A 24,836-nucleotide genomic window follows, 5' to 3' on the forward strand; every position below is an offset into this window, starting at 1 on the left:
TGTTTGCATCTGTTGATGCTCAGTGTCTTAATCATATGTCTATGTTGATTCAGATGGCTGCAGCCCGACTCGTATGTGGATCCCCGTCAGTGTTGCCTGCAGTGTTGTGAGGAGGAGCTCAAGTGTAGCTGGCCCAATATCATCACTGTTCTCACACGAGACCAGTACGGGCAACAGGTCTTCGCTCCAAACCTCAAGGTACAGATTATTATCATCGTCCTCATCATCATCTTCATCATCCTCATCATCATCGTCATCATCATCACCACCACCACCACCACCATCATCATCATCCTCATCGTCGTCGTCATCATCATCACCACCGCCGCCGCCGCCGTCGTCATCGTCATCATCATAGCCATTCTCTTCATTGTCAACAGAACTATAATTGTCTTTGTTGTCATATTTTTGTTATACTGCTCACAAATCACAGATATGTCTCTTGTATACACCTCATACAGGTTGAGGTAAAGGCTGTCCCCCTGGACCTGGAGGGAGATGACCTGAAGAGAATGAGGAGGTTGAGTCGACCAGATGAAGGCAGTTTGGCATTTGGGGGCCACCCCCCTCCCAGCCTGGAGACCATTTATGAGGTCACTGTGAAGGACAGAAAAGATGCCTTCCATTCCATCTGCATGATGAAGGTAATGTTTTGATACTAGGATCATTTGTGATTTTTTTTAAAAGAATGCAACCTCTATGAGTAAAATGGATTATGAATGTTTTTTGTTTAAATTTGGTATCTTTGGCATACAGAAATACAAATTGAGTCTTTCATGTTGAATGAATTGTAGCCAAGATCTGTGTTTAAAATTTGAATAAAATGTTGAGAAACAAAAATGAAATTGAGTTTGGTTGGTGGTCACCAAGCTGGACAAGTGGGTTTTCCCCGGGTTCTCTGGTTTCCCCCACAACACAAGACCACACTCTCGCATACCATTGTGCTAAGGAGATTGACTTCATATAACCTATGATAGCTTTCGTTATCGTTATTAAATATTAATCGTTAAAACTAAAATTGAAATACTGAAAATATAGATAGGGTCCATTTAAACATATAACCCCTGGGGGGTATGGCACTTTAAAATTATGCCAACCCCCTACAGAAGCAAATTTACCCTAGTGGGGTTCAAATAAGCGAAAAAAGACACCCACCTCTACACTATTTAAATAACTGCCTTCCCCCGAGGGTTATATGTTTTACTGGAATAGCCCATAGTAAATGTGTAATGTTCAATTTTAGCCTTATTTATATCATGACCAGGAAAGAGAAGGATAATAGGAAAGATATTTTGTTGTTTATGGAAACATTTTTTAACTGAGTTTAATCCTTATTTTACAGGACTATGAAAACTACTCATTTGAAGAGTTACGTTGGGCAGCCCCCGCTGTGCCACGCCCTAGTGAGAACATGCTGGTACGCTCCGGAGAGGATGGAACATACTGTGCCAACTGGACACCTAGCAGTATAGGATTCTACAACATACTTGTGTCCATTGATGGGTTTGAGACTGGTATGTCACCTGATACGGTGATATTTCTATGCATGATGGATGATGGGTATTTTGATAACATTTGCTTGTGCTATTGGAGTTACATGTGCATAAATCTGTCAAAAATGTTTCGCATTAACATAAATAGTGTTTGTCATTTACATTCGAAATGTTTATTAATATGTTTGAATATTCTCAATTATTATTAACTAGATTACGAAAAACATGTGAAAGCCAGGAAAAGTAATTAATAGCTATTATTGTGTATCAATCAATACAGATACTTGTCCATACACTGAATATAGACCTTAAACATAGGTGTATGTAATAATGCTATTAATTTGTACAATGTCTTGGTTCCTGCTAGGTGAGGTATACAAGGTTGAAGTTAAGGAGCCTCCACAGGGGGTCACCCCACCTTCCCAGACTCTTAAACGACAGCAACAAAAACAGGTATTTAACGCTGAAAAGAGCATGATAATTATTTCAGGCATTTTCAGAAGCCTGCCCTAGACATTTGTTACTATGAAGCCATCTTTGATTTTGAAAGGTTCAATATGAGAATATTTTTATGCAGTTATCTTTAAATGAGTTAATTCATTTTTCTGTATCGCTACATTTGCTTCAAATTCATTAATATTTTTATTTGTTTGTCACTGTGTTTACAGATGCGTAAGTTTATAGCCAAGAACAGTGCTGGCCTGCGTGTGAGGACCAACCCCTCCCTCCAGAGTGAGCAGATCGGCATTGTGAAACCTGAGGGCATCATCTCCTTCATGGATGAGGTGAGAGAGGCCGTCATTAAGTATTGATGCACTGGGTATTTTTTTAGCTCAAACTCTTTAAAGACAACTTGCTTGTGTTGTGCTATGGGGATTGGTTGTTCTCTGTCGTCTGTTGTCAACAATTTGCTGGTTTATACTCTAGCAGCCACATTTCTTACCCAATATTCATCAAATTTGGTCAGATTGTAGGTGTCGGCTAATTTTAGGTCAAGTTACATGATGGGTAATGTCAGGTCAAAAAGTAAATTACCAGACCAAATTAAAGAAAGAATATTGTAAACATGCTATAAGGCACACTTTCTTCCCAATCTTGACCAAGCTGATCAGTATTTTTCTCCATGAATCTCGGTAAAATTTGATTATGAGAGACTTATCAGAAAAAAGTAGGTCACTAGCCAAAGGAGAAATAATTGTAAACTCTAGTGACTATAGGCCACATTTTGTAAAACTCTTTCTATCTTCCTAGGTTCACAATGATGATGGAGTATGGCTGAGACTGAGTGCAGACAGCATCAAGGAGTGGTGTCACAATGGCTACTCAGATGCCTGGACACTACAGTACAACCAGCACCTTGGGAAAACCCTCCTGGTGCCCCTAGATGAGCCCAAGTCTACGTTTGATGAGATCCTGTCTGAAACTGTGAAGAAGTTTCAGATGTACAACCAGAAACCTGTGGTCACACAGACTACCCAGGGTATGTTAGAAGAAAAACTGTATTAAATTTACAAAGTAAATTGTTTGTGTCTCATAAGCATCAACTTTGTCTGTGGTGTTGATTTTAGCCAATTGTTAAAGAATATGTGAGTGTGTGGTAAGTGTGAGTGTGTGGTATGTGTAAGTGTGTGGTATGTGTAAGTGTGTGTCAGTGTGTCAAAAAGGTTTAAGGATATCTGAGTGTGTCATAAAGGTTCAAGGATATGTTAGTGTGACTTTAAGCCTCAAGAACATGTGAGTGTGTCATAAAGGTTCAAGAACATGTGAGTGTGTCTTAAAGGTTCAAGGATATATGTGCCATTTAGGTTCAAGGATATGTAAGAGTGTCATAAAGGTTCAAGGATATTTGAGTGTGTCAAAAAGGTTCAAGGACATGTAAGTGTTCAAGGACATGTTATTGTGTCATAAAGGTTCAAGGATATGTTAGTGTGTCATAAAGGTTCAAGGATATGTAAGTGTGTCATAAAGGTTCAAGGATATGTAAGTGTGTCATAAAGGTTCAAGGATATGTGAGTGTGTCATAAAGGTTCAAGGATATGTGAGTGTGTCATAAAGGTTCAAGGATATGTGAGTGTGTCATAAAGGTTCAAGGATATGTGAGTGTGTCATAAAGGTTCAAGGATATGTAAGTGTGTCATAAAGGTTCAAGGATATGTGAGTGTGTCATAAAAGTTCAAGGATATGTAAGTGTGTCATAAAGGTTCAAGGATATGTAAGTGTGTCATAAAGGTTCAAGGATATGTGAGTGTGTCATAAAGGTTCAAGGATATGTGAGTGTGTCATAAAGGTTCAAGGATATGTGAGTGTGTCATAAAGGTTCAAGGATATGTGAGTGTGTCATAAAGGTCCAAGGATATGTGAGTGTGTCATAAAGGTTCAAGGATATGTGAGTGTGTCATAAAGGTCCAAGGATATGTGAGTGTGTCATAAAGGTTCAAGGATATGTGAGTGTGTCATAAAGGTTCAAGGATATGTGAGTGTGTCATAAAGGTTCAAGGATATGTGAGTGTGTCATAAAGGTCCAAGGATATGTGAGTGTGTCATAAAGGTCCAAGGATATGTGAGCGTGACTTTAAGGCTCAAGGAGATGTGAGTGTGTTGTAAAGGTCCAAGGATATGTGAGTGTGTCATAAAGGTTCAAGGATATGTGAGCGTGACTTTAAGGCTCAAGGAGATGTGAGTGTGTTGTAAAGGTCCAAGGATATGAAATAAATAGGGGTGCAAACGAATATTCGAATATTCGATCAAACGTTTGGTATTCGAATGTCAAAATCGGTATTCGAATATTCGGAAAAAAAATTCAATAAAGAGAACAAAACACATTTTGCCTTCATCACTGATGTTGTTTATAAAGCTCGTTTATCTTGTTTTTACAATGATTGGCCCCTAATCCCAGAGGTGTGAATGTGATGACTAGACACGCGACATGTGTCATTTAGGGACATTTCGTCGGGTACTATAAAAAGTCCCCCTACTTTTACAATAACTGGCTAGGGATCGGCTTTAACACCAATGTGTTGTCTTGGCTGCAAATTATGCTGTGCAAAATAGCGCAAAACGAGGCGATGATATAAATGCCACAATAATGTAATATTGTGCTCAATAATGTTGTTGCATATATGTGCTTTAAACTGTTTTCATCTTTCAATACAATTTTCGTGCTTTGAAATGGATTTTTGAATATAATTCCTCTATTGTTGTACAATAAATAAGTCCAATCCACTTATGTTTTCGTTTTACTATTTTACTAGTTCCCGAATTGGTTCGAGTTTTCCATAGTTATATTTAGTCAGTTTAGAGGTCAATCTCAGAACGAGGCTGATCATCCTACGGAAAGACCTTCCATTGGCGCAAAACACTGTTTTACTAGGAATCCATCTAATTTCACATTGTTTACAAAAGGCAGCGGAATTGAATTATTCGATTTTGTTGTTTGTCTGTTTATAATGTATTGCTTTTTACTTCCTGAAAACGGAGAATTTCAAAGGCTCATTTGGGGAAATCAGGGTCCGCCGCACGTACTGGATACGACAAAATAGGGTTTAAATGCCCCGGCTATTACTTAAGCGAATAATAATAGTAGTTTACTACATCTTCTAAAATATGTATTACGCTAATCGAATATTCGAATATTCCATCGAAAGAATTACCGAATATTCAAATATCTGTTTTGCCATTCTTTGCATCCCTAGAAATAAAACTATCTATCAGTTGTGTTTAAATCTTATAGACCTAAGTGGAACTTCATTTTCCCTTGCCATGAATCCTGTAATTTGAGATTTTTTTTGTCTCAAACTTTGAATTAAAGTTACAAATTATTTCATTCAATACAACCAAGTCCTTGTTGATTTGATAAAAAGTTGTTTGTTTCCTATAGCCATATTCTTTTTTTATGAAGCAATGTAACATTTGATCCATATGTTTTAAAGGTGGCCCTGGCATGTATGAGGTTGTCAAGTGTGGTTCGTTTGGCCATAACATCCGCAGTAGACCCAACCTGAAGGCCTCACCTGTGGGACGGATCACCATGGGCAACCAGGTCACTGCTACAGAGGAGGTTAGGTCATGTATATTGCTGATATGTAGATTATAGTAAATAAATTATTGATAGGAACATTAATAGGAGCATTAATAAGTAGTAAATTGTCAGGTAATAAAAAAATCAAACATTTAATACAACATTTTGAAAGTTAATTTGTTTGACTGTTAAACATTTTTGTTGATAAACATGAAGTTTATGACTTCCCATATTATATACTGTAAATTTGACTTTTGTCATGTTCAATATGATATACAAGGATTTAATTGTCAAGGAGATAAATTGATAATATGCTTGTGAATCCATCACCCTTGTGTCTCTGCATCTCTAGGTGGTGAACAGTGATGGTACGTGGGTACGTCTGGACAGTGACAGCGTGGAACAGTTCTGTCAGAACAAGGACGGAGAGGCATGGGCACTGGCTCGTTCTCGTGACAACACCCCATACCTTGTACACGAGTCCCAGCTAGGCGTCACCCAGCAGGCATCAACCAAGGACCCCTTCGCTTTTAATGCCTTGCCAACACAGGTAGTGTTTTCTGTAATTTTGTTTTTAGAGCCTGCCAAAAATTTGTGGGTGTCCAACCAAGTTATGTAACAAATTCTTAAATATTGTCAGATTTATGACTCTTTGAATACTTAGAAATTATGAGAATTTTTATGGTTTTGTTAATAAATTAAAAGATATTAAGTTCAAACTTTTAAGCTTTTTGAGACAAATTATATAGTTCATGGTCTAAAATTGTCAGATCTATGGCCCTTTGTATACTTCTGAACCGTTAATGACGATTGACAGATAAAACATATATATTGGCAGTTCTGATAGTATAAGGGCCTGCTAGTAGAAATAACATGCTGAAATCACTCTTTCTTCTGTACTGTTTGTTAGGACAAATGAAGGTGTGAACACTAGGTAATTGAGTTATTCCAGAAGGTTTAAATAATTTTGAGAGCTTCCGCATACCCAGTACATGTATTAACATGGTAGCCTGTTTACAGGTACAACAGGGGTTTGACTTTGGTTCCCCTGTAGGTCAGCGGTACCCGGTGTTTGGCCAGGACCAGGCACAGATGTTTGGGGGAAGGAGGGCTGCTGCCTACCCATTTAGTAAGTATAAAACTAAATGCTTCTTTTATGGGCATGACCAATATGGTATATAACAAGGTGTGTCAGCCTAATCTAAGGGGAATTGTGATTTGGGAATTGAACGTGAATGTACCAGTTTCATGTTAGTATTTGATTGCTGTAAAATTATTTAGATTTTGTTGTTGTTGTAAATTCAAATATTATTTGTGATTTTTTTCATGTCTCATCATGTTAGATAATAACTTTTCATAAGTTAGATGTTATAAAACAAGGCACGAAGCGCCAGTTTACATTATGGTAAAAATATGACTCAGTAGGTACACAATTTATCAAATACTGTAATGCATTTGTATTTGCACAGCTACCCAGACTTCAGTTGGAGGCTTTGGTTCCCCAGGAATGCCCATCCCTGGTTTTGGGGTCCTGCCCAGCTTTAGACAGTACCAGGACAGCGAGACGGGACGTACCTACTCCATGCCAGCATCAGGTAATCACATCATTATATGGAACCAGGGGCCATATTCAATAAACAACTTACAGTTAACTTACATTTAGAATATAATATGAGTGATTTGATTGGACTATAAAATAAATTGGGCAATAGACTGAATGGAACTGCTGAGGCATGTCTAAGGATAAGGATAAGAATTAAATTGAATACTGCCCTGGATACGAGATGAATCTTGATTTGATTTCATTCTGATATTTAAATGATAACAACTTATAAATCAGACTTTTTGTTATGATATATGACAAAAAATTCTTGAAATAAAGCCACTGAATTTTTACTCTCTCTGAATATAAAAACAAGACTGTAGAATGTAAGACACTAGTTATTAGGAAATACAAAATTTATGTGTATGCTTATATTGGTTAAAGTCTCAAGGACTAAATTTGTCTAGTGGCCTGCAGCCAATTGTATAAAACGTTGATAAATTATCCACACTGTCTCTTGGTCACTTTGCATATTTAAATGATTTGATTGGTTAATAGTAATAATTGGATAAATTTTGACCAATCAATGAATGTTTTTGCTAACTTTGGCAAATCAGAGTTAGCCAGTTTTTTTATAAAATCGGCTGCTGAACATTTCCGTAGCTGAGCTTTGATTCTTAAGTAGCATATTCACAATCTATGACCAACAGCCTCGCACTACCCCTATGGAAGCCAGGGTGTTTCTCCAGGCCCGCCATTTGGACCCCGTTCTGGTACCCAGCTTGTAACAACACGGGCTCCATCTCCTGGCTCACCCAAGTTCTCCCGTAAAGAGATGCAGGCTAGTGGGCTTCCACCAGACATCAATGTTTCATCCATGAAGGATCTTGTCAAGGTTCTTGGTACGTGAACAAGTTTGATTTTGGTTTTAATGTAAAATTTGAAATGGGCAGGGCATAGTATTGAGTGGTTAGGAAATAGTTTTTGTGTTTAAGGATTGTAAGATGACAATGAATTCAAAGTGCGTACATTATGTTTGAGGTCTTTTTTTCTCAATTGTTTTTAATGATTAAAGTTCTTGCAGCATGCATATTATTTACAAGTGGGAGCCAACTTGCTGCTCTGGGTCCACCTTCAATAACACCCTTATTTTGATTTTTAGACTCATGAAACAATACTGCAAAGCTGTATTTCAGGAATGAATAGCGGGGTTGATGTCATTATCGGGGTATGAACACAATTGGGCTGGTCTAAGTGTGTGGAGTCCAAAGGACTCCACGCGTACTTTGACCAGCCCAATTGCGTTCATATCCCTGATAATGACATCAACCCTGCAATTCATTCCTTATATTTACACCAATAGTTCATTATTTTATTCAAGAAACGTTAAAAAAATACTTCATTTCATTTCGTTTCGGATTACCTTTTAGTATTCCTTTCTTACCCATTCTGTAAATAGGACGACTCGACTGTTACCGGAAACATTTTTTTTAAATGACGTCACAATAACGCGGGAAAAGATCAACCACTTGAAATTGCTTTTAAACATAAAATTGAAACACTTTTGGCAACAAAACGTTTATAATATAATAATTTAGCACTTTCTAAAATGTTGATTTATATTTTACGGGACCTGCTGACACAATACAAACAATAACAAGATCAATAGTTTTCAAGTATATTGTTATGGGATGAATTGCGATCCGAACATATCCGAAGATGTTGCGTTCATCGATTGATGAACGCAATTGCCGTAAGGCAGTTCATTTAAGGAATGGAAGTTGAGGTGTAAATATTGTATTGTATAATTTCTATTTAAAGAGCAATACTGGTAAAAATGTATGCATAGTATAACTGCTATGTGTGAAATACTAACATCTTGTACGACAGTGTTCAGCCCTTTGCAAAAAATAAGTGAATCAAAGATAATTATTAATATTTCATAATTTGCTTTTCTGACTTAAGTAAAACTGATCGTGTACTCACACTGACTTTTGATAACTTCAAAACATATGATTTCTTTGGAAAGTTCTCTGAAAAAAGTAAAACTGAAAACAAATGTTTATTTAATAGAGCTGGTTGTTCTATTAAATAAACATTTGTTTTCAGTTTTACTTTTTTCAATTCTTTGTTGACTGATATACATGTAATATTTTAAACTTGTTTGTATTTCTCTCATTTCACAAGCTTGCAGTCAAATTTTGTTGAAGAAAACTATTGACCAGTCACCAAAATGTAAACCGCTTGTCTTTCTGTTACAATATTGTGTAAGGCTTTTACAGTAAATGAATATCATTTAATTGAATTGACATGGCGCTAAATCAGGTTAAGACTGCCCTTGATAAGAACTATTTATCAAAAGAATATATTCAATCCAAGTCCATGTGTACTTATTTGTCCAGGAATATCACTTTACTAGTAAACTTCTGGATTGGTTTTACAGTTATGAATGATTATACAGTAGAAACTCACTAAACCGGAACTCCACAAAACCGGAATCCTCGGGATACCGGACTTTTTTCAGAGTCCCAGTTTTCCCCTTCAATGTAAAAAATCCATACAAAACCGGAACCCCGAAATTCCAGATACCGGACAAAAATTAATTTAGAAATTAAGTTGTCAACATAATTTTATCTCACAAAACCGGATATATATTTGTTCCAACATGTCAAAATGATTTTGTGTATTAGGAATTCGCGAATCGCGGGTCACTTTATTTTGACAGCCGGTGCGTCGTTAAATATTGCACCTGTGATGTTGTGTTAACTCGATAATTGATAATGGTGATTGCGCTGTGGATTGACTGCCGCACGATAATCAAACTTGTGAAAAGAAAATTGATTGAAACATTAATTTGTTTGTTGCAGAAAATAAAGAACTAGAAACGGTTATTAAGTGATCATTTTGGAGGGTTGTTTTATCTAAAGACTTCTATGATTGAATCAAATTAGAGCGGTGCGTTAACTAAACTATCAAACATCAAACATACTTAACAAGCATTAAATTACAGATAATCGGATAATTTGTTTGTTTGTTACTGAAATTAAGAAATTTGATCGGCGATGAAGTGGTCATTTTCGTGAGTTGTTTTATTTTAAGACTTGGAAAAAAAGATGACAAGCACATGCACATTGATATATTAATGAATATATATTCTATGCATTATTTCAAGTTACTTGAACCATTGTTGATGTAAAATAAATGTTATCTTTAAGTGTTTTCATTTTATTCCAGTTTTCAACTTCCCTTTAAATGTTAACTCAGTTAATATTTTGAGTAAACTTACTCCATACATCAAATCCTCACTAAACCGGAATCCTCACTAAACCGGAAATTTTGCCTAGTCCAGACCTTGTCCGGTTTAGTGAGTTACTACTGTATAAGGTTGGTTTGGCGTCATGTCAATTGGTGATTGACAACATATATCTTTACAAGATCACATTACTGTATGGTGAAATATTAAAGACAATGAGGTGCTGTAGGGTTTGCTTCCTACCACTGAGGTATTGGTTTTGAGAAGAACCAGCAGTCTGTTCTCTTAGTCTCTGAAAAACGTCAAAATTACTGGGTTTTTGCTCTGGACTTGTATCAGCTTTCTTTATGAAGAAGTTGAAATATATTGGTATAAACTGAACAAAATCCAAACATAACTACCCCAGGTAGTTAGAGCAGAGAAAGGTAACAACAAATCATAGACTTGTGCAGTATGTTATAAATACTGATATGTGGGTACTGGACAATGATGGTTAGAATTGTTGATTAGATAACAACAAATCACAGACTTAGTGCATTATGTTATAAATACTGATATGTGGGTACTGGACAATGATGGTTAGAATTGTTGATTAGATAACAACAAATCACAGACTTAGTGCATTATGTTATAAATACTGATATGTGGGTACTGGACAATGATGGTTAGAATTGTTGATTAAAGTTTGCGGATGCCGGGATTTGTCTTTAATGCGATACGCTGATGGTTTGTATCGCTGTGGTGAGTTGTGGAAAAGTAGTCAAACGTTTTCCATTTACCTCTGTATGTCTTGATAGTTTTTAGATGTTCAATCATGTAGGCAAATTGCTATGTAAATCAACTGGCATACAGTAAAGTTTCATTATCTGGCAACATACATACGATTCTATGATTAAAAAATAAATGGAATCAATTTTATTTTTTTGCACAATCAAGTAAGTTACAATATGGTTCACGGACATATACATGAATAGTTTTGTATGCTAAGGTTATAATCTAGAACTATGAAGGTATAACAGAGGTGGTGATAAAGGCATGGACAAAAAATGGATGTTGTGGTTTCCATGTCTTCATTTAAAAGCTTGAGTCATGATGGTTTGCAGTTCTCTGTCTGGTCTTATGTTGTAAATTATTGTGAAAATCTTCCACGAAGGCTAAACTTTACCATGATAATTGCCTCTGCTTACTGCCTATGCCCTGCTTTAGGATTAAAAGTGGAGCGAAGAACATAATACCTTTGCATAGATTCCTTCTTTTTACCCACTAAGACAGTCAGACAACCACACTGCCATGACCTTGCTTTATTCATTTAACACAATTTTCAGGGTATACTCCATAGTTCAGTTCTTTTCTATTTTTTGATGACTGTGTTGTTATGCCCCTATAGGCCAGGCCCAACAAGACCAGCTTGAGGCTTCCAACCTTGATTGGGGTCAAGGTCATGAACTTGGTTTCCATACCAACTGGAGTATTCCGTTTGGAGGCAAGGAGTACCGAGCACTGACTCGGGCTCTGAGCCCTAAAAAACTAGCGCAGCTCATAGGTATCTGTAACTCTTGTTGTTTAAGACCAGCCTCATGTACCATTGTATATAATGCGATGAGATTTTTTGATATGCCTTTTTTTATAAGCTTTGTAGAAACACATTAGCTTGTCAGTTTTTGGAGATTTTTTTTAAGGTTTTGTTGTCATTTGGCATGGATGTTAATATTGTTCCAAAACCTTGATTATTGACCATAAACAAAAAAATATTATGATAGATACTAACATGATACATAGAGCACATGTTCACAGTGCCGAATGTCAGTTAGCATAACTATGAGTAATAAGTCCCATTATTCCACTAACATTTCTCGAGTTATTACATCTCTTGGTCAACTGAGGAAAAATGGATAGTCTTTAGCACCCTCTTGCTGTGCTGGTAAGGTAGAGTGAAGAATTTTGCTAAGCATTTTGTCAAGAAATTATCACAACACATTTTGTTTAGATATGTTCCAGTATAGAATGGCATGATAGAGAGGGCAGCTTACATCTGTTCATGCATTTGTTCGGAAGATGGGTAGTTTTTCTGTTCTTATCATACGCTAAGAGGGTCTGTTTAAAGAGATTTTTGTCTAATTCAGTGATTGATACAACTGTGCTTAACTTGATAATATTTTTGTAAAAACACAGCTTATTTCATTGAAAACATTGTATCGACAACCATTTTGTTTTCATTACACCTGCTGAGTTTTTTTTATAAAGCGCTACCTTATTGTACTATCATAGGTTACACAATACTTGTGCTTACTGTACAGGGGTTACATTTGAAACATGCCCTCTCTTTTTATTAGGACAAGTACATAATGTTTTCTTTGCTTTTGTTATTTTAGTTATTGTATTTATTATTTTCATGTAATGTGTTCCATATGTCATGCTATTGTTGTACTATATTATATATTTTTTGTGTGTTTGGTATTGTCATTTTTCAGCAACCATTTATAGATGTAACACTTATGATTAACTTATTTGTATTTGTTACTTCAATTAGTAAGAAGATTTATCTTTCCCACCTTTTAAAAATAGTTAATCTCATAGTAGGAGTATTTGCTTTTGTAAATTTACCAAATGATCACATATGTTCTTTTAAATGTTTTAAATACTTGAAAGAAATTATTTTGTTGCTAGAAGTTAATACTTAGACTTGCCTTATAATTCTGGGACCTGTTTCAATAAGATATCCTAGTCTTACACTGCTTGGGAGTGCTCTGGAACACCCGTCAAGTTACGGGCAGAATCTATACGAAATGTGCTCTGAAAATATTTTTGAAATGCATTTTAAGCCAAAAAACAAGGCTGTGAAATTGACAAACTTAAGCCTTACTATCTTTATTGAATCAGGGCCCAGCATAGAGGATTAGATAGGCCTAAGTGTTCACCTCTTACCAAAGATATGTGGGTTTAAACTCAATGGGGGATGCTTAAAAAGGGTTCCAGTTCTATTTTCTACCCATGAAATAGCATTGAGAATCATTCATGTAAGCTTACAGCTGTCTTTACAATTGAACAATGATGTACATGTATGTATAAACTAAAATAAATATACTCCAACTGTCATCTATGATGTATATTCCAGGAGAGAGTCAGGCCAATGGGAATGGCCCCACCCCAGTCCCCAGCCCCCCATCCTCGCCCAAGAAGCCCTTGTCACGAAGTAACAGCCCACAGACCGGGCTTGATAAAGGTATTGTTTAACAAAGTTAAGTAATGAATCATTTTGTAGGTTCTGTCATAAAACTCTGAAAATTTGAAGCATATACACATGAATAAGCCAGTATGAAATCGTGGTCAGATGGTGGCACTGCAATGGTTCTGCGGCAGTTACTTCCTTCTGCTTTACCGTCAACACTGCTGTTACGCCGTACATGTGATGATTATAAAAAAACTGAGTTCAAAATATTTATTTATTTCAAATAATTTAGGTATGAAATATTCTTTTTTTAAGCAAAACAATACGGCAATGAGATAAAAAAAGATCCTTGAAAAGTGATTAACTAAAATCCAGCTATTTTTCTTCTATGGTGGCAGGGATCATCTGTTTTTCAAGGAAATTATTACTACATAGGAAATAGACACTACTGTGTATAGAGTACTTAATAGCTTGGCAGATAACAGGGCTTGCATGATTATAACTAATTTTGAATTAAAAAATAAGTTGACTATTTTTAGGCTTTGAAAATGAGCAATTATACTTGAAAGTTATTCTGTAATTATACCCCAGTCTACATCCTGTATTATTCTCAATAATTATAAAGCAAATATTTGTACTTTGTCATACAGGATCCCCTCGATCAGGAAGCCCAATAGCCCGTAGTGGGAGTCCAAAGCAGTCCTTCTCGCCTTCCCGTATGAACTCCGTGGTGTCAGGGGGGTCAGATAGCTCCCAGTTTGTGACCCCACCCAGTAGCCCTCTCACCACAAGGAAAGGTGGGTAGTTACATGAAGTCATGGAGTAAAGTTTGTATTACTTAATTTATTAACCATTTATAACTTTTAGTTTTGGATTAAACATAAGATAATATGATTATTATTAATATCATTCTTTTAGAAAATGTATAGCTTACTACTATTGATAAGTATTGTGGATTATTTGTCCACACAAGCCTTGGTCTTCTTCCTGTTTTGTAAATAAATCTTGATAAAAAGAAGTTGTTGGTAATTCAGGTCAGTTGCGTAAGGAGGCCTCTGTGGACCGGGTATCAGTGTCCCCTCCCCCACGGCCTTCTGTTAGTGACCCTGGGGCCAGGCAGGGCTCCCGAGATGAACTTGACGGTGACCTGGGGCTAGGCCCCAACCAGCGGAAGGAGGGCTCAGTCAGTCCACGGTTCTCCTCTCCTGGTAGACGCAGGTTAGTCTAAGATATATCATGTGTTTAAGTAGAAATAAATTATTAGGAGAATCTTTAGAGAATACAGCCTCATAGCGATTGTTGAATTCAAGAAGATGCAATCAATTTTTGGCAAACTTGGCAATAAACAATCAAATTTTTAAAATGCTAGTATTATTGTTTCATGCCTATTATCATTTTTGATTGCTAGAAAATATTTTTTTTTTTTTGAATGAGACTTTTCTCCTAAAAAGTAATATATTATACATATTGTTCAAATAGTTAAAAAATGGTAATCAAGTTCAATTGAAAGCATATTGATATTCATAGAAGAAACATGAACATACATGTATAGTCCTGGGATCAAGTTTTTCCCATCATATAAGATATTCTCATGTCATTTCAGTCCACAAGGCAGTCCTGGGCGGTCAGGCAGCCCCCATCTCCACTCTAGTCCCTCAAGAGCCCAAGCAGGGTCCCCATCTGTCAGCCAGGGGGCAGATGGGGTCAAGGTTGCCTTCAACATTGGGGCTTCTAACAAGGAAGATGCTGGCAGGTTAGTGTTTGACAGTCAAAACTTATGGGTTCAATGTTAACTTGACAATTTGTATTATTGTTGCAATAGAATATTAACAAGATTCAGGATACTGTAGATTTATTTGTTTGAACTGGTCTAAATTGGTGACTATTTGTTTTTGTTTTTTACTACATACTGATAGTACTTTTACGCTTCATTTGGTCATATTTTTATTTGACATTTATTGAATGTGTCCACCTGAATATTTTTAGATTATCACCAAAGAACATCAGAAAGGACAGAGGTCGAACATTGAGGTCAAAGCGGGACAGGGCCAATTCGCCTTCCCAGCGAGACTTGACACCTATTGCCCGGGCCCGGGCATTCTCTGCTTCAATGGTGATGGACCGGCCCAAGCATCACACCCAAAAAGCCATGTCACCTTCTGTCGCCGAGGCCCTTAGGGCTGTGTTTGCAGCCTTTCTATGGCACGAAGGAATCGTGCATGATGCTATGGCCTGTGCTTCATTCCTAAAGTTTAATCAAAACCTCACCAAAGAAATGTCATCTTTCAGTAAATCAAGTAAGAAAACTGAGAAAACCAGACAGAGGCACGCTACTGACTCCAGTAAGGATCAATCAAAAAAGAAGGAAAATATTAACGAACCAAGGGTGAGATTTAAATTAGAATCAAAAATGAAGGGTGATGAAAAACCTGAGACTCACTTCTCAGATTCAGAGAAGAAGAAAGACCAATTAAGAATGAAGTCTGATGCTAAAACCTTAGAACATTATGTGTTGCCAGAAAAGCCTTCAGTTTCTGAGAAGGAACCACAGTTGCCACCAACACTTCAGCACCTTGTTTACTTCTGGGATGAGTTGTCATTGGCTACTCAGAAGGTTATAATACAAGAGCTGGTGTATCCTAGTCCTGCAATTGCTGTTAAGAGCAAGAAGCCAGAAAAGAAAGATGAGAAAAAGGATAAGGAGAAGAGGTCTAAGAAGAAAAAAGAGGCAAAGCATGTTGGTAGAGGAGGAGATTTCCTCTTTGGTCAGGCACTTTATGGGCCTGTTGCAGATCGGGAGTCAAATTGCGAACTTTGTAATGGGATGTTTCCCCACCCAGTGACCTACCACATGAGACACGCCCACCCTGGTTGCGGTCGTCATGCAGGGGGTAAGGGATACAACAGTGGGGGTAACTTCTGTGATGGTTGGGCTGGGAATTGCGGAGAGGGTGGGGTAGGGGGCAGCAGCTGGTACCTCATCTGTGACCTATGTAGGGAGAAATACTTGAAGGAGAAACGTCAAGCCCAAAAGGAGAAAGATAAAGTAAAAAAAATGAAAAAGAAAGGTGGAATTTCCCGTCAGCAGAACATAATGTTACCTGTGGAGGCGCATATTGTGCTGAAAAATAATGCCATGTTCTTGCTGGACCTTGCCAGTGCATCTGGCTTCCAGCTTCCCACTCAGTCATTGAAGAAACAGTCGCCAACGAGAAATGAGCTCTTGTTACCAATAGTAACAGAAGAATACAGAATGGACCTTAACATGTTCCCACAGGTTCCCTTCCAATTCCTAATACGACAGAGTGCCCAGAGCTCAGACTCAGCTTTTGCTGATGACTTCTTTATTGATAACGAAGATCGAGTTCTAGTGAGGTCGGGCTCTCTCAGCATCCACAAACCTGTGTCATACCGGCCCCGTTTGCCCACAGAACCCCTTCACAGCCCACTAGCCAGATCTGGGTCACTTGGGAAGGATGCCAGGCCATTATCAACTTGTCTGCCTGCTACTAGTCACTTAGTGAGTTTCTTGGACATATATTATTAAAAGTTTGCCCAGTAATTAGCCATCATTGATTTTCTTTCGATATCAATAGACTGAGAAAGATTAACATTGACTTGTTTGATTTAAATAGGTTAATCTTTGCTGTATGTTAGTTTCACAATAAGATGCCATCATAGTGGTAAGGGGCTGTAAATAGACCATCAGTGTGCATTCAGAATAAGTTAAATTCATTGGCCCCTAAATCTGGTCTAAACTTTATGACTTTCCCACCTGAAATGAAAGCCTTCCAACTCTTCTCAATTACTAGGATGGTCACTCAGAGTCTGATGCCAGTCTGATGATGAACCCCCGTAGTGCAGGAACCAGTCCGGACTCTGACCCCGAGGGATCAAAGAAGGGGCCGTTCCAGAGGAGTGTGTCAGAGATCGTGTCAGACGATGACAGCTCTAACTCACAGAACAAGGGTACCCTGGGAAGGCTGTTTGGATCTCGTAGAAGAAACAACAGTGGTGGAGTAGGAGGTAAGTACTGTGTGTTTCTAGCCATCAAGTTGTCTCAAACATTCATATAAACTTAGTTGCTTACATCGTTTTCAACATTCAAAAAATAGGTAATGAATTGTTTTGAAATTTGAAAAAATGTTAAGAGAAGTCTGTATATATCAGTCAATCTTGTAGGTAAATGTAAATGTGCCCTCAGACAAAGACTTCTGTCTACATCCAAATTTCTTGTGCTTCTACCTAGATGGAGGCACACTGTTGAAGCACCCATCAGCAGCCATGCAAAAGCTCATCAATTCAGTGAAGGAAGATCGTGGTATTCCTATGAACCCCCAGGAGCGAGCCCTCACCCGCCCCGTTATGTCGTTCATCGTACAGAGACACGATCTTGATGGCCTACAGCTAGCAATGAGGCAGGCTCTCCGCAAGTCTACATGCCGGGTCTTTGCTCTACAGGTGAGTCTGCATGCAGTGTTGTTAAACCTTTCCTTCATGGAGAAGTGGCCACATCAGTTGCCGCTAGTTCAACCAATGTTATATATCTTTAGAGTAAAAAGGTATATCTATGAGGCTATGGATAGAGGGGTAAAAAGGCTTATCTATCAAGGAAATGTTTAAGCCAAAATGCAAATTGGAAATGTTTGGACATGCATGTAAATATTGATTATTAATTGATCATTGATAGGTTGTCAGTCCTAATAATCGATAGTAAAAAAATGATCTTATTTCAAACCTTATTGATAACCAAGTCAAAATGATATCAAGCCAGGATGCGAAACTTTTTCTGATTTTCCATATATAAAAACACACCTTTAAATGTAAATGATACAGTAATGCATAAAAGTTTCATGTGTCTTAAAATAATGTTTGTCTTTATATGTTACAAAAATGCTAATTCATTAAAATATATATATATGTATATATTTATGGAACATCTGTTTTTGTCTATTCCTCTTTTGTTGATGCAACATCCCTCCCAAAATAATTTGACAGAACAAATTATATGATTTACTTGTCCCATATTCTAGGCCATGAACTGGCTGTTACGTACCGTCACCAACGCGACCTGTATCCATGATCTGCTGTGGTTCTTCGTCTCGGCCCTTGCTCGTCAGGATGATGATGAGGATGAGGCCCCAGAGGAGGGAAAGGATGGACAAAAGAATGATCCTCCCGCTGTACCTCCACCTGCACCCAAGGAGAAGAAAGATCCGAAGAAGGAACAAGAGGTTTGTGGTTGCATGAAGAGCTTGTTGTTAAACAATTTGATTTATTCATTTTACTGAATATTTTCTATTTACTCTCAGTATGATGAAATGGCATGATAGAAAAGCTCACTATATTTGAGCGACTGGACCGACTTATGTTCATAGTCTAACATGACTGTCATCATTTCAGAAGGGGACTTGTTATGGCATGGACAAAACCAATCATCATGTTGAGTTAATCTTTTTTTTCCTTCAGGAGGTGCCAGTGTGTGAACACCCAATGTCAGACATCACGATAGCAGGGAAGGCAGTGGAACCCCTGCCAGAGTCCTTTCACACCCTGCTACAGAGTATAGCAGATGTCACCATGTCTTTACCCCTGGGCTCTGTTATACAGGTATATTTGATGTTTTAATAAGTCAATGATTGGACATACATTTTAATAGCTTAATTCACACATGATGTCATTTGGATTGGAATGCATTTTGTCTTAGGTTACCATAGTTGCAAAATAAAATAAGAACCATAAATAACTCTTTCGATAGACTTACGATATTTCTGCAATGTGTGTTCTAAATAATAACTTTACAATGGACGCTTGTAACGAGATTCAGTTTCAAAGTACATGATCACTCCAATGCTACAATGTGAGTTCAAACTCAATGGATGTTTGTTAAGCTGAACCTTCTTAGGAACCCCCAATGTTTTACAGCAAATGGCGTTGCGTTGTTTCTGCATGAAGTTTCATCAGTCTGACCACCAGTTTCTGCACGAGAGTCACGTGTTCAGCAACATCTCCCAGATCCTTAGCAAATCAGATGAGCTCGCAGAGGAGGCCAAGAACGGAGTGGTTGAAAAGGTTGGTATTTACTTATAGAAGGAAAGTCAATGGTTATTATGTAATTTGGTAGCTTGGTATACTTTTTCACAGGAGTATTGGCTTTAATGTATCTAACCCGATTATCCATTCAGTTTGGGCTAAAGATGAAAAAAATATTGCTTTGCACTTTAAGTCTAGGACATTAATTGTGAGCAAAATATATTTATGCCCACATGATGGTGTTACAGTGCAGCTACAAGGTGATCACCCTGAAGGACCTGACCCCCACTGCTGAGATCAAGGCCTCCAGTAGACAGGCCATGATTGCAAGCCTCACAGGTATGATTGCCTACTATAATTAGAAAGCGTTAATTTGACAAGATCAAGAGAACATAAGCTGATATGGGTTTTGTTTAAGTTCATTCTAAAGGTCAGAAAATGGGTCTCATGTTTTGTATGACAAAGTAAAGGAATGTGCCGATGTTCCCTGGTGTAAATTGAACTGGTTTATAAAGACAATGGGCGTAAGGTGTTGCAAGGCTCATTAATGTTAATTTTTACCACCTCTGATTGAAAAAATGGACGAATATTGGCCTCAGTTTGTGATATTCTGTTAAATTACATATATGGTTATGGCAACACAATTTACTATTTACCGCATTTTTGTTTTGTAGACAACTCTACGGAGACTTTCTGGGAGAGTGGGGATGAGGATAGAAACAAGGTGAAGACCATCACCATCACTTGCCAGGGTCAGGCCAATCCCCGTATCATCTACATACATGTGGACAACACTAGGGATCTGGGGGTAAGTGGTAGATATTCATCTTACAAAGGTTTGAATACCGTTAATACAGTGACCTACAAATTGACCTACATGTACATTATGTAATTTGTATATGGTAATGAAACTGTTTTGTGTATCAAGTTTTAATGACATTACATGTATTTGGATATCCAAATATTTAACAACAACAAAAAAAAGTTATTTTTTTTTAATTTGAATATAATCTGTATTCCAGAGTAAGGTATCGAGCGTAACCTTCCATGCTGGTCCTGCTGCCGAGGATTTGAAGAAGATGATGCAGGTCAGTGTTAATTATGATAATTTTCTTTCATGACGGGTGCTTTATTAGCTATAGAATCAGCAATATGAAATTATGAATTTGAATCATAGCTAAACAAAGATGTTTGAGGTAAATTCAGCAATTCAAATCAATTATTTTTATGTGCAGGTTGAGGTGGACACTCGCCACATTGGCTGGCTGAACTGCCCAATTGCAGAGGAGGAATGCCGTGTCCTGCAGGTGTCCATGCGAGGTCCTGACCATAGTTTGAGGGTCAGACAAGTGAAGGTCCTAGGGGACAATTTGGAACTCCAGCCCCGGCGCTCCATGGCTCAAATACAACAAGCAAACTGTGAGGCTGAAACACTGAGGGTCTTTAGGCTTCTTACTTCACAGGTAAGAAATATTTTGATTCCAAATTTTTACCTTTTATAGTAAGAAAGTGATGTGATCATGTTTGGGAAACCCTAGTGCTCCATGGCCTAGATAAAGCACTCAATTATGGGGCTGAAACACTGTAGGTTCAGGCTTCTAACTCATATAAATAATCTGTCCTGATGAAAAATTAATTACAGTAAAACTGCGGTCGTTCGATCAGGCGGTCGTTCGAAAACCGGCGTTCCCTCGAGGTCGGAGCTTGGTCCCGAACTTTTTTCCTTCTATTCTCATATAAAATATACCTACGCTGCATCGAAACCTAATTATGTTGAGGAGTCAAGCAATATACTCGGTCCCAAGTACACAAATCATGCACAAAACCTTATGGCTACCTCGAGGTCATAATTTCACACTTTTTCCCGAACGCGTGTTCCAAAATAAACAAACACTTGCTAGGTATTAAAATTTTCGCAAGTTGTAAAAATTGCAATGACAGTTAAAAAACAAATTGATAAGGTGTGAAAAAAATGTTTAACACTGTTAACACATGACTGATATTAGTTGATATGAGCATTTAAGAAGATAATTATGAGAAGTTAATTGTGAGGAATGTAAATGAGTAATAAAAATATGAATAAACACTACCATATCAATCCAACATTGGAATCTCTGAAAAGAATTCCTTCTTGTTCCTTTGCTTTGAAATATTGCAATTTTGTAAAAATAAAAATTTCTATTTATTCATTTATTGATATTTCTTTTATATTTAGTATACATATAGTATACGACAGCCTTTGAACATATGAGCGATTTCCACAACGCAACACATAATCGGTGTCTTAGTTAACAGACGACTTCAAACTTAAAATACACTGAAAGATATTTCATAACAGACTGGAGAATTGAAAATCGGGTCGTTCGAAACATCGGTTCCCTCGAGGTTTAGGCTCGGTCCCCGGCAACCTCGAGCGATCGCAGTTTTACTGAATTTATTAAATGAAGACAGATGAAAGTGCTCATGTACAATTTTCTGATGTGAAGGTGTCAATAGCTTAAATTAGTCAAGCCAACATTGAGGCTGAGATTTTGAGCACTCCAGGCTTCTCACATTAAAGGTTAAATATTATATTACGTTAGTAGCATATGGATTAGAAGACAGGATAAGATACTCTGGGGAAATTTTTAAGTCTCATTCTGATGGTCATTTACTGGGACAAAATTGGTCTGAGTTAGTGAAACAGAGGGTATTCACAGGCAAATAAGGTCCGTTGCATTCTATTTTAAGTGTGATTGTGAACATACAATTTATTTCTTTAATTTTACAGTATAAAAATGTGTTGTTATCCATGTAGGTGTTCGGCCGCCTGATTGACCGTCTGGACAAGAAGTCTCCAGACACACTGGACCTTCACCTCGACAGTGACCCTGACCTTAAGGAGCACATGGTTGGCATTCTCTTCAGCCGCAGTGGAAAACTCTCTCATCTACAGAAACAGGTAGGATTATTTAGTTGCAATGATTTAAAAAAAGCTTGTCTGTTTTTCAACGAATGTAAGTCGAGATATTGTGATAGCCTTGGTATTGTAGGAGGCCGAGTGCAAAAACCTTGCTTTGGCCAAAACTCTGAAACTGTTTAAGTTGATTAACGCATGTTCCCAGAAACGCTATGCACCTGTAGCAAAGCCCATTACTCTTGGGCTTTAATAATATTTTAGTTATAATCATTTTCAACAGAAATCTGTTGTCATGTTCTATAATTTGATGGTAGTTTAAGAATTATTAAGTATGTTCACATTTGGCATTAAGCCTACTTGTAATTATGTTATGAAATTTGCTTTTAATTGTTAACTGTTAAGATTTCATAACGTTGCAAAACATTGGTAAATTATCATATGAAGAACGGAGCAGAACCTGGTGAAATTGTTAATAGCCAAAAATAGGACCTTACCATTTAAGAGCAATCTTCAATACAATACAGTATAGCATAAATTATGGCAGATGTACATGCACAATTGTGGTTTCTTTTGGTAGGTGTGTTCACACATCGTGCAAGGCATCAAGAAGGAGACAATCCGTGTACGGGATGAGTGGGAGATGGCTCTGCTGCTCAAACAGGACCTCCAAGAATCTAGGTGGGGAAATGGGCTCTTTTTCAATTTGTTAGCTTATCCACGTTGCAATTCGAACAACATTAATACTATAAAGCAAAAACATGTTCTGACAGGATAAGTGGGAGATATTGAAAGTTACTGGGTAAGTAGGTGAACCAAAATCAGATATACTGGGTAGAAGGATTACAGTATATCAGACTTGAGCATGATAATGCTGCCTGTGCCATGGTTACTGTATGCCAAATCAGGTCACCTACTAACCCAGAAATGTTTTTCTCCCACCTCAGATAAGTAGATCCAATAATTTAACCATGCTAGAAATTCTTATCTTGCCCACGGGCGAAGATAAAACGCCCATATGGAACTTCTTTTTTATGGTCACCACATTGTAATAACCTCCCTTGTTGAAGATGTCGTCTGTAGCATCATGAAAACCTTGTCTTGTGGCAATATTTAGAAAGCTAATTAATTATTTCTTGCTTCAAATGTCACCATAAAACAGTTTTCACGCACCTATCAAGAAATAATGCTTAACTCTCCTTAGAACTATTTAAAGACCGATTTGACTATTAACATAATCTGAATCAAAGGCGCATATCCATGACAACAACAAATTATCGCATATCCATACTCAATTATTTTCACTAAGCACAAAAGAGTTCCAGCAAAAAATACAGTTTTACTTAATTTTGTTTAACTGAGGTGGAAGAAAAAGCATCTACCATAGCCGCTCGTGTAAGATAGGTTCATCATGACCCTCGCGCAGGGTGTTTTGCGGAAACTCGGTAAACCTTGTTTCCGCAAAACACCCTATGCTCGGGTCGGAATGAACCTATCTTACACTCTCAGCCATGGAAGATACTTATAATGTCATGCTGACAACCTTCAATCATGGAAACCCATCAATCTATGAACTGCAAAAAACACTCTATCTGCTTTGTTTATTTACTTGAACATTTAATATATATAGGTGTAAAATCAAGTCACCAAGTGGCAAGTATGCTACTTTGTTTAATAGACTGCTTAAATAAAACTTAACTTTTGTTACTTGTTACAGGTCAAATGACATGTTCTGTTTTGAGCTGGTATCTATGGTGATGGCATTGACAGGATCAGGTGTGGGTAGAGCATACCTTGCCCAGCAAAGTGGTCTGCTGAAAGACCTGTTTTCCCTTCTGCATACAGCCTCACCCAGGGTTCAGAGACAGGTAATTTAGACAGTTTGATGAAACACAAATGATCTCTGTGATCATTGTAGCATGTTTCTAGTATGTAACTCCTCCTTAAATAGTTGTCAAGTTATTTCCCTTGACCAAATATGAAAAAAACAGAACTAGGGAGGATTTGTATTCACTTCGTATACATTTAAGCATTACAAGTATATGTATTGTCTATAAAAAGTCTGTAATGTTTTTATCAGGTTGTGTCAGTGTTGAGGCGGGTGTTACCAGACGTTAAACCCCAGGCCCTGGCCAATATTCTCAGTGTTCCCTCCCTTCCTCCAGTCGAGTACAGCATTGTCTCCCTTGCCAGTCGGGAGGATGGGGACCGCTCCTTTGATCCGACCCGCCCCTGTATCCTGGATGTGTTCCTAGCGTGTATTGCTAAGGCTCTCACTGTGCAGTCCAAGGTCAAGGCTGCTGGGCCACACAAAGGTGTCACATCCATCACACTGGCCGAGTGCCTCACTGATGCCTCGGGCATAGAGTTAGTATCTGTGTTAAGTTCTTCCCATATTTTTTGTTACGATTTTAGCATTGGTCTTGTGTGA

The 24,836-nt window shown here is 37.6% G+C and overlaps 1 protein-coding gene across 7 annotated transcripts in view; it reads left to right on the plus strand.

Moving 5' to 3' along the window:
- Nucleotides 1–24,836, plus strand: part of LOC128226745 (E3 ubiquitin-protein ligase MYCBP2-like) — a 78,621-nt gene that overhangs the window by 47,800 nt on the left and 5,985 nt on the right. For 4 of the 7 annotated variants that reach the window (XM_052936770.1, XM_052936772.1, XM_052936773.1 and 1 more), the window contains 30 exons: nt 54–198; nt 462–644; nt 1,343–1,514; nt 1,861–1,946; nt 2,162–2,278; nt 2,745–2,973; nt 5,423–5,550; nt 5,864–6,061; nt 6,532–6,640; nt 6,981–7,106; nt 7,765–7,956; nt 11,695–11,850; nt 13,423–13,530; nt 14,127–14,273; nt 14,511–14,694; nt 15,080–15,229; nt 15,463–16,996; nt 17,289–17,502; nt 17,726–17,937; nt 18,510–18,710; nt 18,946–19,086; nt 19,402–19,548; nt 19,758–19,848; nt 20,184–20,317; nt 20,532–20,597; nt 20,745–20,972; nt 22,307–22,450; nt 22,986–23,086; nt 24,123–24,273; nt 24,486–24,772. In XM_052936770.1, coding sequence (XP_052792730.1) covers nt 54–198; nt 462–644; nt 1,343–1,514; nt 1,861–1,946; nt 2,162–2,278; nt 2,745–2,973; nt 5,423–5,550; nt 5,864–6,061; nt 6,532–6,640; nt 6,981–7,106; nt 7,765–7,956; nt 11,695–11,850; nt 13,423–13,530; nt 14,127–14,273; nt 14,511–14,694; nt 15,080–15,229; nt 15,463–16,996; nt 17,289–17,502; nt 17,726–17,937; nt 18,510–18,710; nt 18,946–19,086; nt 19,402–19,548; nt 19,758–19,848; nt 20,184–20,317; nt 20,532–20,597; nt 20,745–20,972; nt 22,307–22,450; nt 22,986–23,086; nt 24,123–24,273; nt 24,486–24,772 — 6,081 coding nt within the window. The remainder of the gene's footprint in view (nt 1–53; nt 199–461; nt 645–1,342; nt 1,515–1,860; nt 1,947–2,161; nt 2,279–2,744; nt 2,974–5,422; nt 5,551–5,863; nt 6,062–6,531; nt 6,641–6,980; nt 7,107–7,764; nt 7,957–11,694; nt 11,851–13,422; nt 13,531–14,126; nt 14,274–14,510; nt 14,695–15,079; nt 15,230–15,462; nt 16,997–17,288; nt 17,503–17,725; nt 17,938–18,509; nt 18,711–18,945; nt 19,087–19,401; nt 19,549–19,757; nt 19,849–20,183; nt 20,318–20,531; nt 20,598–20,744; nt 20,973–22,306; nt 22,451–22,985; nt 23,087–24,122; nt 24,274–24,485; nt 24,773–24,836) is intronic. The other 3 variants (XM_052936774.1, XM_052936776.1, XM_052936771.1) reach the window with 2 other exon arrangements.

This window comes from Mya arenaria, chromosome 3 (genome assembly GCF_026914265.1).
Source record: "Mya arenaria isolate MELC-2E11 chromosome 3, ASM2691426v1".
Taxonomy (NCBI): Eukaryota; Metazoa; Mollusca; class Bivalvia; order Myida; family Myidae; genus Mya; species Mya arenaria.